The sequence below is a fragment of the Bison bison genome, unplaced genomic scaffold (genome assembly GCF_000754665.1).
Source record: "Bison bison bison isolate TAMUID 2011002044 unplaced genomic scaffold, Bison_UMD1.0 scf7180017864508, whole genome shotgun sequence".
Lineage (NCBI taxonomy): Eukaryota > Metazoa > Chordata > Mammalia > Artiodactyla > Bovidae > Bison > Bison bison.
Genome location: NW_011495064.1, coordinates 10,800,311 through 10,812,336, shown reverse-complemented (window position 1 = coordinate 10,812,336; position 12,026 = coordinate 10,800,311). Strand labels below are relative to the sequence as shown.

General features: G+C 46.4%; 1 protein-coding gene across 2 annotated transcripts in view; it reads right to left on the bottom strand.

The window, feature by feature from the left end:
* Positions 1-12,026, bottom strand: part of LOXL3 (lysyl oxidase-like 3) — an 18,087-nt gene that overhangs the window by 5,552 nt on the left and 509 nt on the right. The window contains exons 2-4 of one of the 2 annotated variants that reach the window (XM_010829709.1): positions 10,464-10,812; positions 8,636-8,799; positions 7,797-8,011 (exon numbers count right to left, since the gene is read on the bottom strand). In XM_010829709.1, coding sequence (XP_010828011.1) covers positions 7,797-8,011; positions 8,636-8,799; positions 10,464-10,776 — 692 coding nt within the window. In that variant the 5' untranslated portion in view covers positions 10,777-10,812. The remainder of the gene's footprint in view (positions 1-7,796; positions 8,012-8,635; positions 8,800-10,463; positions 10,813-12,026) is intronic. The other variant, XM_010829710.1, reaches the window with a different exon arrangement.

The following is a 12,026-nucleotide window of genomic DNA, read 5'->3' as shown; positions in this document are numbered from 1 at the left end:
AAAAAAAAAAAACCAACAACCCAACAACAACAACAAAAAACCAAACAAAAGGGCCGATCTTACTTTACATTGTGGTGAATCATCTGTAAGGTGGCTTGTAACAGTTGCTGCTGCTCCTCCACCTCCTTGTGGAGGCGTCTCTTGGACCCCTTCCTAACCACAGCCCGATGCCCCCGACTCATCACTTGGCACTCCCTCTCCTCTCCACCCAGCCTAAACTTTATTTACCTCTTAATAGGCCCCCTGCCCATTCGGGTTTTGGGTTTGGCTTTAAGCTTGGTGACTGGTCTGAAAAAAGGAGAAAGAAGTTAGTGGCAGTAGTGGTCAGGTGCATTACCCGGGAAAGGCAAAGGATTCTTTCTTCTTTCTGTCTCTAGGAAGGACCCTTCATGCAGAGCGTGGGAAGGGGCAAAGCAGGCAGTCAGATTTTCCACATACACTGCTGAATACCACTTAACTGTATTTTTGGAATACATGCTGCTCTCTGGATTCAGCAACAGTGATGAGAAATCTGGTGATGTCAGTCCAGGTGGAGGGGAGAGGAGATGAGAGGAATAGTGGAGGGAGGAGAGAGTGTGGGGATGTAGGTGAATGAAGGGAGGTTAGGAGTTGTGGGGGGAGGAAGCATGCAGGTGGCTGAGGCTGGAGTCCAAGCTATTTGGGGGCAGTATAAAGATACGGAGGTGTCTCCTTAGTCATTCCTATATTATTTCCTCCTTGTGCTTCCTAAATCAAAACTTACCCACCCGCATGCCTGCCTCCCCACTCCTCCCTCCTGGAATGGCCATTTTCCAGCCATATCCCTAATTCATCAGCTTGGGTTTTGGGATGGACATGGATAGGCTGCCTTCCATCCATCCACCTCCTGGGGCCACAGGGATGAGCAGGAGGTCCCGGGGCTCTTGCCCCATTACCTTCCAAGGGGCTTGGAGCGTCGGGCCGAGGCTTTGGCCGCTCGCTTCCTCAACTTTCTGTGAGGATAAGACAACAGCAGAGTCAGGAACAGTCTAGAACCAAGTGGGAAAGGTTGGTGGAACAGGGACCAGGGGCAAGATTTCTGTTTTAGCAGTTAGAGGTCTCCTGGTGGCAGGATCTTATAGCATTAGATGCCCCCAAGGCTCTACCCTTCACAGCTGTTTGGCCTCAGAAGCACATGAACTAGACAGGTGAGTTGCGGTGAAGGACGTGGACTCGGGGCTGATAGAGACCCTGTACCAGGACCCACAGAAGTCAGGCTAAGGCAGACGGGGAACAGGATTCTTGGACTGATATTAGGGCTGCTCTAAACCTGGGGGAGGGCTGGGGGGACAGGTTAAAATGACGGGTGTTAGGATTGCCAGACTGACTAGGCAAGGAGAGAGAACTGGCCTGGTCACACCTAGGGAGGCTGACTATTTATTTTCTGGATGCGCTCTGGCTTCTGGCATATCCAGGTCCGAGGCCAGTGAACGAGGACCAAGGAACAAGGCTGGACAGCAAGGGACATTGACTGGGTCTGACTGGGGGAGCATGAGGCCAGGATGCTTAGGATGACAGTATCCTTCCTGTCTAAACTAATCCCACATGCTTTAGTCATTCACAAACAGCTCATCTCCCAGACTTACTTCTAGGGAATTAAGGTCTAAAACCTTATTTCTTCTTAATTGACCTAAATATTTGACCTATTTTATTCTTCAGGAGGTTACCTTAAGTCTGATGAATGAAAACTAGGTCTGTTTCTCCTCTCATTCTCCCTTTGATTTCAAAGACTTTCATTTTGCCCACTCTTTGTCCTGTCCAACTATATATAGATGAATGCAGGTCTTGTCTGTCTTTACAAAATGTATGGAATTCCCCATTATCCTCTTAGTTATCCTGTCTGTTCTGTTCTGCTGCTTCTCTTGAGTTATGTTTGGATGTGGTATATTACGTGCAGATGTGCGAGGATTTTAATATATAGATTTAAACAGGGCTGAATCTGCTTGGTATTTCCTACCTTGGCTTCTTCCTGAGGATGATCTTTGCCAAAACATCCAATACATTCAACATTCCTAGCAAAGAGTCTACAATAACTCTTGGATCCCTTTCCTGAGACACTGCTAAGAGTTTAGAACCTTTCATCAGATAAGTATAGTGAAAAATGTCTTCTCCAAATGTTTTTTTCTCAAACATGTCTGAAATGAAATGTATCTGGCACTTTCTTTCACCAGTAACCAAGAGAAATCATGTAACAATACTCAGAAAAATGTAGTATTATCTAGAAATTTAGAAGTACTTCTCTAGTTATTTAAGAACTTTATAAGGTCTTTATAATTATATGGTATATATAATTATTAATATATATCAGGCAAATACAGGTTACATTGAGGCCCTGGCACTTAAGGACAGTGCTGATATCTGTCTCTTTTCTAAAGCCACCACCCCTAAATGTTTCTGAATTCCTTCCCCTAGGATCCTTTCTCTTTCAATTGAGAAGTTGCACATAACCTTCCCTCAACTGAATCCTTTTAAACATATTCAAATCTCTCTCTCTCTCTCTCACACACACACACACACACTCCAGCCCACATTTCTTCTTAGTAGAAAAACTTTTCAGTAGTGTCAACACTCATCATCTTTCCCACTCACTCCTTAATCCAGTCCTTTCTGTCTTTCCCTACCCATCACTCTGTGATAATAATCTAGATTTTTTTTTTTTGTCTCACATACCACTGACTCTTGGTAGCATCTGACAGCAGCTGTCACAACACCATTAGCTTTATTTGAGTCCTAATTCTGGATGCTCTTTCTTGGTCTTCTTTGCAGGCTCCTCCTCTATATAGTTATTTACATTTTTGGAGCTTTAAGGCCTTCTTCTCACTTCACATCCTCTCTTTATATGTTCTCATTTACATCTAACCTTGTATATCCCATTGCCTTCTCGATGTTCCTACTTAGATATCTCAAAATTACCTAAAATTTAATGTGGGTCCAATTGTTTTAGCAAAATCTATGCCAGAAACTTAGGAATCAACCTTGACATCTCTCTCTTCTTTGGCTCCCAAAGTCAATCCGTAACCAAGTCCTGCCAGTGTTCCTTCCTGAATGACTCTCTAATCCATTTGCTCTTGCTCTTCTCTAAACCATTCTCAAAGTGCAGTCAAAGTGGGAGCCCCAAACCTGATCACGTTCTCTCACAGCCCTCCTCATTAAAAAACTTCCATCACTTTCCATTACTTTTATCATAAAGATTCAAATCATTACCATAGCCTACAAGGTCTTCTATGATCTGGTGCCAAATCAACTCTCTCATCACCTCTGTATTCTCAGCACCTTGCGCAGTGCTTGGCAAACAGTGGGAGCTCAGTAAATATCTGTCAGTGAATATATCTGAATATGAACAAGAATATCTGAAATGAACTAGAAGAGTGTCTTCTTAAATAGCACTTAAGCTCTTAGAACCTCAATTTCTTTGCCTGCCAAAAGGCATTAAATGGCTCAGTTATATGTACATTCTTTTCCTCTTCTAAAATTCTACAACTTTCACATGTTCTAGGGTAGAAGTACCAAATCAAAGTTGAAATATGATACATCACATTATGATTTTCTTATTCTCTAAATCTTACTAACTTCCTCTAAAAGCTACCAGATGCATCTTCTTTCTCCAAGGAAGGCAGAGTTGTTTATAACTATCCTGCCTAGCCTTTATAATTGTATTACCTATGAGGAGTCTCCCTCTGTCTGACTTGACCTGTGAAGGAATATCTACATCAAATTCTCATCACAGAATCTCCCAGGACCACTGTAATCTCTTTCCCTACTAAGAATGAACTCTGTACTTAATATATATCTCCTTTTCCAGCCTTCATATTCCAGATTCGGTAAGAGATTCCAATATGTAGACATATATTCCTGATTTCTGAAGTTTTCTTGAGTCTGTGCATACTTAGGGACAATTCCTGAGCCTCAAAATTCCCAGGGATGGCCCATGTCTAAAGCTAGCTCATATTAACTTAAAGCCCAGAGATGCCAGGCACCATCCTTCTCTTGAGCAGTTTCAGAATCATTTTAGTTATCTCTTCTTTTATTTTCTGTGTTCTATCAGTCATCCTACCTCTATTCATTCCTCTCTCTTTGTTGTCATCCTCCTAGTCAGCTTCATTTTTATATTTCCTAATTACTCTTACTGCGTCTAGAACCTCCTCTTCCAATTCACTACTATCAGACGAACTTTAAAAACACTGGCCTTATTTTTGTCACTGTCCCATACAAGTACTTTTATTTTTTAATTTTTCATAGGATAAAGGTAAAACTCTCCACTCTGGCATTAAAAGTGTTCCATTTCCTAGCCTTACTTTATCCATTCAGATTTTTCTTCCACTATTTCTCAGTATACATCTTCTCTCTCGCTTCCCTGGTGGCTCAGCAGTGCAGAAGACATGGGTTCAGTCTCTGGGTTGGGAAGATCCCCTGGAGAAGGAAATGGCTACCCACTCCAGTATTCTTGGCTGGGAAATCCCATGGACAGAGGAGCCCTACAGGCTACAGTCCACGGGGTCACAAAAGAGTTGGACATGACTTAGTGACTAAACAAAAATCTTCTACTCTAGTCAACTGTCTTTCAAAATTTCCTATTCATTTTCATCTCTGTTGGGGTCAACAATGACATCCAAGTTACTAAATCCTATTCATTTCTCAGTCCTCATGTTTTTGGATGCATCAGCAGTAGTGACTCAGTTGATCCCTCTTGCTCTTCCTTGAAACACTTTACTTGGCTTCCAGGTCTCCACACTCACCTGGTTTTCTTTCTACCTCACCTCCCTGTTTGCATTTTGCCTTATCTTCCTGACCTCATAATGTTTAAACTCCCTAGAGTGCAGTCCCTGCACCTCCTTTTCTCTATTTACGCTCCCTCCCTTGGTGATGCTGTCCAGTTTCAGGGCTTTAATTCAACTGAACTCTAGAGTCATATATCCAATAGCTTCGCCATTTCAGTATCTAAAGCAACTCAAATTTAATTGGTCTAAAAACAAGTTCCTAATATACAATCTCCACTCTCCCATCCCCACACAAAATATGCCCCACTCACTGTTTTCTTTATCAAATGAGGTCAACTCCATATCTAGCTCAGGCCAAAAACCTTGGAATGATCCCTAATTCCTCTCATTCTCTCATACCACGATGGATCCATCAGCAAATCCTGTTGGCTTTATCTTCAACACAGAATTTGATCACTTTTTCACCACTTTCACTGGTCACATCACCTCTCACTTTCTTTAGTTGGCTTTCAGGAGACAATAAGTGCCTAACTAGTCTCCCTGCCTCCTTGACTCTACACATTCCTTACAGTCTATTCTTAACAAAACAGCCCAATACACAAAAAGTGGAAGACAGATGTCACGCCTCTGCTCAAAACCTCATCTCACACAGTAAAAATTAAAGTCTCTCAAATGGCCTTACATGATCTGGCTCCTCATTCTTTCCTTATCTCCTCCTAAATTACATCTCTTGTCATCTTCTGCCTTGTTCCCTTAGCTCCAGCCCCAGTGGCCTCCTGGAGTATGACAAGAATTCCCCCTAACCCCTCATTCTGATATCTTCTCATTTATGATGCCTCTTCCTGGAGATGCTCATCAAGATTTTTGCATAGATTGTGCCCTATAAATATTTTCTCAAATGATGCCTCCTCTGACTTATTTTAAAACTGCAATTCCAGTCCCACTTCCTAACATTTTCCCTGCTTTATTTTTACCTATTACACTCTTTGCCATCCTTACATTTTGTAATTTTACTTTTTTCCTGATTCTTCCCTAGTTCATGAGATCAAGGATTTTGGGGGTTTTGTTGTTGTTGTTTATTGTTGAATTCCTAGTGTCTACAACAGTCCCTGGCACACAATAGGCACTCAATAAATGTTTATTCTCTATACCTTTGTTCATGCTACCCTCTTCATCTGAAATGCCTGCTATTTAAGTCGCACTAATCTTTCAGAACCTGGATTTGGTTCTGGGAAGGTAAAGAACAAGCACAGGGAAATATAGGCCCGAGGTAGATAACAGCAGAGGAGCACAGCACATAGATGTTTTCAACTGTATATGAGTTGCTATACCAGAGAAAGTATATTCCTTGGGGCCTAAAGAACTTTCAGATGTCTCTCAGAGCCAGGGCAAAAAAAATTTCAGCAAGTATGGAAAAGACTGGAGGCTGGATAATGTACTGACTTTCAAAAAGGAGGAAAAGGATTCCCCAATTTACAGATAATTTATGTTCTAGAATAGTCATTAAGTAGAAAGTTTGTGAGCATTGAGGAAAAAATATGGTGATCCTTAGAAATCTAAAAGGATTTCAGTAAAAGTCAGCTCAATCAAACCACCATGACTTCCTTTAAGATTCCTAAAATTGCAGAATGGCTGTGAACATAGTGTATGTGGATTTTAGCAAAAGACTAATAAAGTCTCCTATAATCTCATTACAGATAAGATGATGAAATGTTGGCTGTATCAATGTAGTGTTCAGTTTGTCCCAACTGTTGAAAAAACATTTCACAACTAATGATTAAAGGTTTGATGTAAATCTGGAGGATTCATAAGAGGAGTTAGACTTTGGTTCTAAAGATTTCAACACATTTTAACAGTCACTTTGATGACATCAGGAGGCATAGCTATCATATCTATTGAACAGAGGGGGCAGGGAGGGATGACAAGTGCAAAATAATGTCAAGATTCAAGATAATCTCATGGGATCATTATGGTTTTTAAATGATGTATCAAACATGAGAACATGTATCAAACATTTCATAGGGTAAACTCAACAGATTTAGGTTCAAATAGGCTGCTCTATCAGTATCAAGGAGGAGGGAAGACCTAATTTAGGTGATTACAAGGTCAATAAGAGCAGTGGGATGCTGCCTCAACGGAAAGGCAGTGCAAAATCTAGATGCTTTCATTAAAAAGAGCTGTTATGCTGTAGCCTGCCCCGATCAGCCCCACATCCGAAGTAGCGTGCCTAGTAGAAGGTCACCCAGATGTTAGGAGCTCTTCCTGCAAAACTGGTCTAAGGAACAGCTGAAGAAGATAATCATTTAAATTATAAAGAGATTTCAAAATTTCTTAAAACGGCCAAATTAGATGCTCCAGGGAAGCGAGACGCAGTAAGCAAAGAGCCGGTCCCCAGTGTGATACAGTCCCGGAAGCCGGCGCCTACACCAGGGCTCCAGTGCAGGTGGAGAGGGCCGGCCTCCAGGGCTGAAGGATATTCTGGAAAACTAGTTTAGCAGTCCTGAGTGCTCTCGCGCTCACAGACGCCTAGTGGGCCGCCGGGACCCAGGGAAGGGCCCCGGCCTCTTCCGGCGCCCTCCGGCCTTCAGGGATTGGCGGCCAGGATGGGACCGCCGCCCCGCGGGCGCCCCGGGCCGGTCGCCGTCAGACTCACGGCGTTAGGCCCCGCCCGGGTACTGCCTCGGCGGGGCGTGGTCGCTACCCCCACCCACCGACTCGGACCCGCGGGCTCCCGGGCCGCTGGGCGTGGCCCCGCGAGGCCCAGCTCTGGCCCCGGGGCGCGGAGACGCCACCTGCCGACCGCCGGCCCCGACGCCACCGCCGCCGCTCGCCTCTCCCCGGCTCTGGCCACTGGGGCCAGAGCTTCGCTGGTCCCCGCAGCAAATCCGCCTCGGGGTCCGTTTCATGGTCCAAGATTTCTCAACTCTCTAGTTTCACCGAGGCCTCCAGATTTCCCCCGGCTCCCCAGGTGAACCAACCCCTTCGGAGGTCCCTCAACACCGCTCCTTAACAAGCACCCCTCAACTCCAGACTGCTGCACCAGCGCCCACGTCGCTTCACCTGTAGAAGGCCACGTTGACCCGCTTTTCGCTCGGGAAGCCCAGCATCCCGCAGATCACATGGCTGTTGTGCGCACTCCAGCCTTTGTCACACACTTGCGACCAGCCATCCGGAAGCCTGACTTCGACCAGTCCCTCAGTCACAGGCAGGGGCCGTCTGCCCCTTCCAACAGCTGGCCGAAGTCGCACCTCCTCCACTTGCAGGTGATGCTCTACCTGGGGAGGGGGCCACAAGCAGAGGAAGGCATCCCAGTGGCACCTTTCACACGTCTGGCCACTCTAAAGAAACCCTGATTGAGTGTACTTGCTGTGAACCCAGTGGCGAGATGGGGCTGAGAGGCAGGCCTGCGCTCTGTGAGGTACTGACTGTGGTGCAGCCACCAGAGTGTGAGGACTTGCTGGGCTCTGAGAAATGACTAAGGGTCCAGAAGAAGCTGGGGAAGGAGCATCTAACTCTGCTTGGAGCCTGAGGGAACACTTAAGGAGGAAGTGGCACTGAAGAAGTAAGAGAAAGTAAGAGTGAAATGTTCCCTCAGGAATATCTGAGCTGAGAGAGAGCACAGGTGCCCTGGGGACCAGGGATGAAGTTGGAGAGGTTCATGCCAGGCTTAGTAACTTGAATGCTAATGCTAAAATAAACCTGGACTATGCAGTGTCTCAGAGCTCTATCATTTTGCCCACTCCCCCAGTCTCCCACTGACCCCAATTATCCCATTGGGCACATGGGATCCCCTACATTCTAGTATCTCCACATATAACCACCCCACAGCCCTTTCTGTCTTGCCGTCCTGGGTGGTGTGTGTGTGTGTGTGTGTGTGTGTGTGTTTATGAACTACAGACCTCAATGACATTGGAATCTGAGAAGCCAGGGAGGCGCTCGTCCTTGCAGATGACCCCAGCATCCTCATCGTGGGTACAGTCACTGTTCCCCCAACCCCGGGAGGCACATTCAGTCACACTCCGCTCAGTCCCACTGCAGCTCAGGTTGTCCAGCCAGATGCGGCCTGTGTGGGAGGGGAGATAAGGGGATAGAGAGGCTTGGAGAGGTAGCATGGGGATGTTGGTGAGAGCATGGAAGCCTCACACCTGGTAAGATAATGGGTAGGGAAGGGACAGGGGACCCTGGAAAGGAATAGGAATGGGAGCATAGGATTGATGGACGGTTGATAGTGTTCTGGGGATACCCAAGAATTTGGTAGGGTGAATAAAAAACCCAAGAGTCAACACTGAAGTTCTGATCTGTCCTTACCCATTCAGTGATAGCCGCCTAGTGTGTGTGAGGCACTCTGCCAAGGTATGTACATATGTGATCATTCTTAGAACAGAGCTGCTGGAAGATATTATCACCATTTTGTATAAAGAAATTGAAGTTCAAAGAAGTGAAGTAACTTGCCTAGGACCATACAGCCAATTCATGAGGGCTTAGGGATTTGAGCCATTTGTAGGACTTGGAAACATAAGATCCTTTCACCTCAGCCTTCCATTCTCCCATGTGACTGCTCTGTGCTGCCATGCTGCCCCGTGTTCTTCTCTTGACCTGAGCCAAACTGAAATGAGTATCACTGACTTTCTCTCAGAACTGGTGGCCCCTCAAAGGGCCATGTGCAGGGAACCCTCATGCATATCCGGACAGGACTTACCCAGCTTCTGCTGGGATACCTACCTCTTGCCCCATCAGGCTATCGGAACTATCACAAACTATTGAGATTCTTTTATTACTTTCCTCCACTCCAGGTCTGATTCAGTCCTTTGATGCCACCCAGAAAAAGTCCCTCAGTCAAATGACTGTCTTCAAGTTTGAATTCAACCATGATGTAATTATTATCCAAAGCTTTTTCATTTCATGTCAAATATCCCTGCTTTCTTCAGCTATTCCTCCTTGAAACGTGGCTTCCAATCTTTTACATCTGTTAGCTCTCCTCTGAAAGTACTTCCATTTCCAGGAACCTAAGTTCCCTATTCAGGGATTAAACCTGTGCTCTCGGGAGTGAAAGCGCAAAGTCCTAACTACTAGACCACCAGGAAATGCCCAGTGCTTCCATTTTCTACTGTCTGTTTGAAAATGTGGCATCTAAAGTGATGCTTTATTCCAGATGTGGTCTAACCAGTGGGAATTGGGGGTTAACTGCAGATTGCACCAGTTCTACCAATTCCAATGTGAGTTTATACAATGCAAGTGCCCCCAGGTCTCAGAATTGCTCCTAAACCCCTACTAACCACATCTTAAAGTTTATACTTGTCTTTGGAAGCCCAGCTTGTCAGTTTCAGCTCTAAATTATAATCTGATCTTGTTGGCTGCAGTATCTGTGATCACTTCTGTCTTTGGGACGTCCAGACATCATTTACCTGCTCTCAGCTTCCCATGAAACCAGCTGTACTTTAATCATACAGGGCTCATCTGCGTCAGGCTGTCTTTGCATGTGGCTTTGTAGAATCATACTTTGGCAGAAGAAAGTAACTTACAGATCATCTAGTCATTTTGCACATGGGGGCATCTGAGGCTCAGAGAAGGCATTGATCAGCCTAAGTTCATGCAGCTGTATGTTCTCCTCCACGGGTGTACTTGACTCTGGCTGTTCTTGGTGTTCTGTGTCCCCATGGCTGTTCCCTCCCCTACATTTAGGCTGTACCTTGGCAATACCTAGGCTGTGCCTGAAGCATTGCTCACCTGTTCCAGGGCCATATTTGGCACTGTGGGTCCAGCCTGTGGCCTCTGTGAAGCCCAGCTCCCGGCATAGGACATGAGCAGCCTGCAGCGTGAAGTCATCATCGCAGATGGTGCCCCATTCACCAGCCCGCTGTATCTCCACACGGCCCTCGGATGGCTTCCTGGGGAAACCAGCCAGCCGAAACCGCAGCCCCTGGCTCCCAGCCCTCTTCTCAGGTGCCGTGGATGGGGTTGGAGATCCCAGGCACGAACTGCACAGCAGGCACAGCAGCAACCCCCACAGGCTCCACTGCCAAACGCTGACAGGTCCCATGGCAGGGAAGGCCTGGGTGCCCCAGAGAGAGAGAAGCTGAAATTGAGAAGCCCAGGTCTGAGAGAGAGGTCATGAGAGGAAAAGAGACACTGTTTAAGACCAGAGACAGAGAGCCAGTGTGACAGAAAGGGAGGGACCCAGGGGTTAAGAGAGACAGAAAGAAATACATACTAGGTAAGAAGAGAAATACAGAGTAACAGAGGCACAGACTGAGACACCCAGATTGGGGAGGGGGGCGGGGGGAAGAGAGAGAGAGAAAGAGAGAGAAAAAGAGAGAGAGAGAGAAGGCTCTCCCTCCCTTCTGTAAAGAATAAACGCTCACTATTAGTTGTTATGTCTCATAATGTCCTTTCCCTAGTTCTGCTATCATTACGTCTATATCCCGATTCACAGGTCAAGGACACCCAGTGATCAAAAGACAGAGATTAGAGACCAAGATCAGAGGCCCATCAAGATAAATAGGTTGAGACCGAGCAAGAGACACAGAGAGGGAGACCCAGACAGACAGGATGTGAGAGGAAGGGAAACTGTGGGAATAAAAGGGGACCAAACAGACAGCGGAGAGAGAGAGTGTGTTGAAAATGGACAGAAGGGGATCAGGAGAGAGTCTGGCACACAGAATTGGGGAGCAACTGAGAAAGGCAGGCAATGAGTAAGGAGGAGTTCAGTTCAGTTCAGTTGCTCAGTCTTTGCGATCCCACAGACTGCAGCACGCCAGGCTTCCTTATCCATCACCAACTCCCAGAGCTTACTGAAACTCAGTATAATTGCCTTGAGAACCCCACGAACCTCATGAAAAGGCAAAGAGGAGGAGAGGGACTGACAAAAGCCAAGGAGCAGAGGCAGGAGGGACCCAGATGATCCTGTTCAGCCAGTCAGAGAGAGGACAGATAGTTACTGATTGTGGAAAGAGGCAGGCAAGAAGGGGCTTAGGGCATCCTCAGATATCAGGTCCCCTAAATGGCAGCCAAGCTGAGAGTCCTTTCTGGGCAGATTCCAGGTAGAAAAGGCAGAGAACCAGAATGCATTGGAGAACTTGGTACACATCCTACATGCCCTGCAGGGTCAAGGGGCCCAGAAGGGCCAGGCCTCAAGGTGGGGGTGGGGTGGGGTGGGGTGGGGTTGTCCAAGCCTCCTGCCAACACAGCCATCTCTTTCCCGGGGCCACAGGAGGCAAGAGCACTAGTCGGCTTCTCAGCCAAGGCCTTCCCTCTGTAAAGGAGAACAGCTCCTTTACAGCGAGCTCCCCC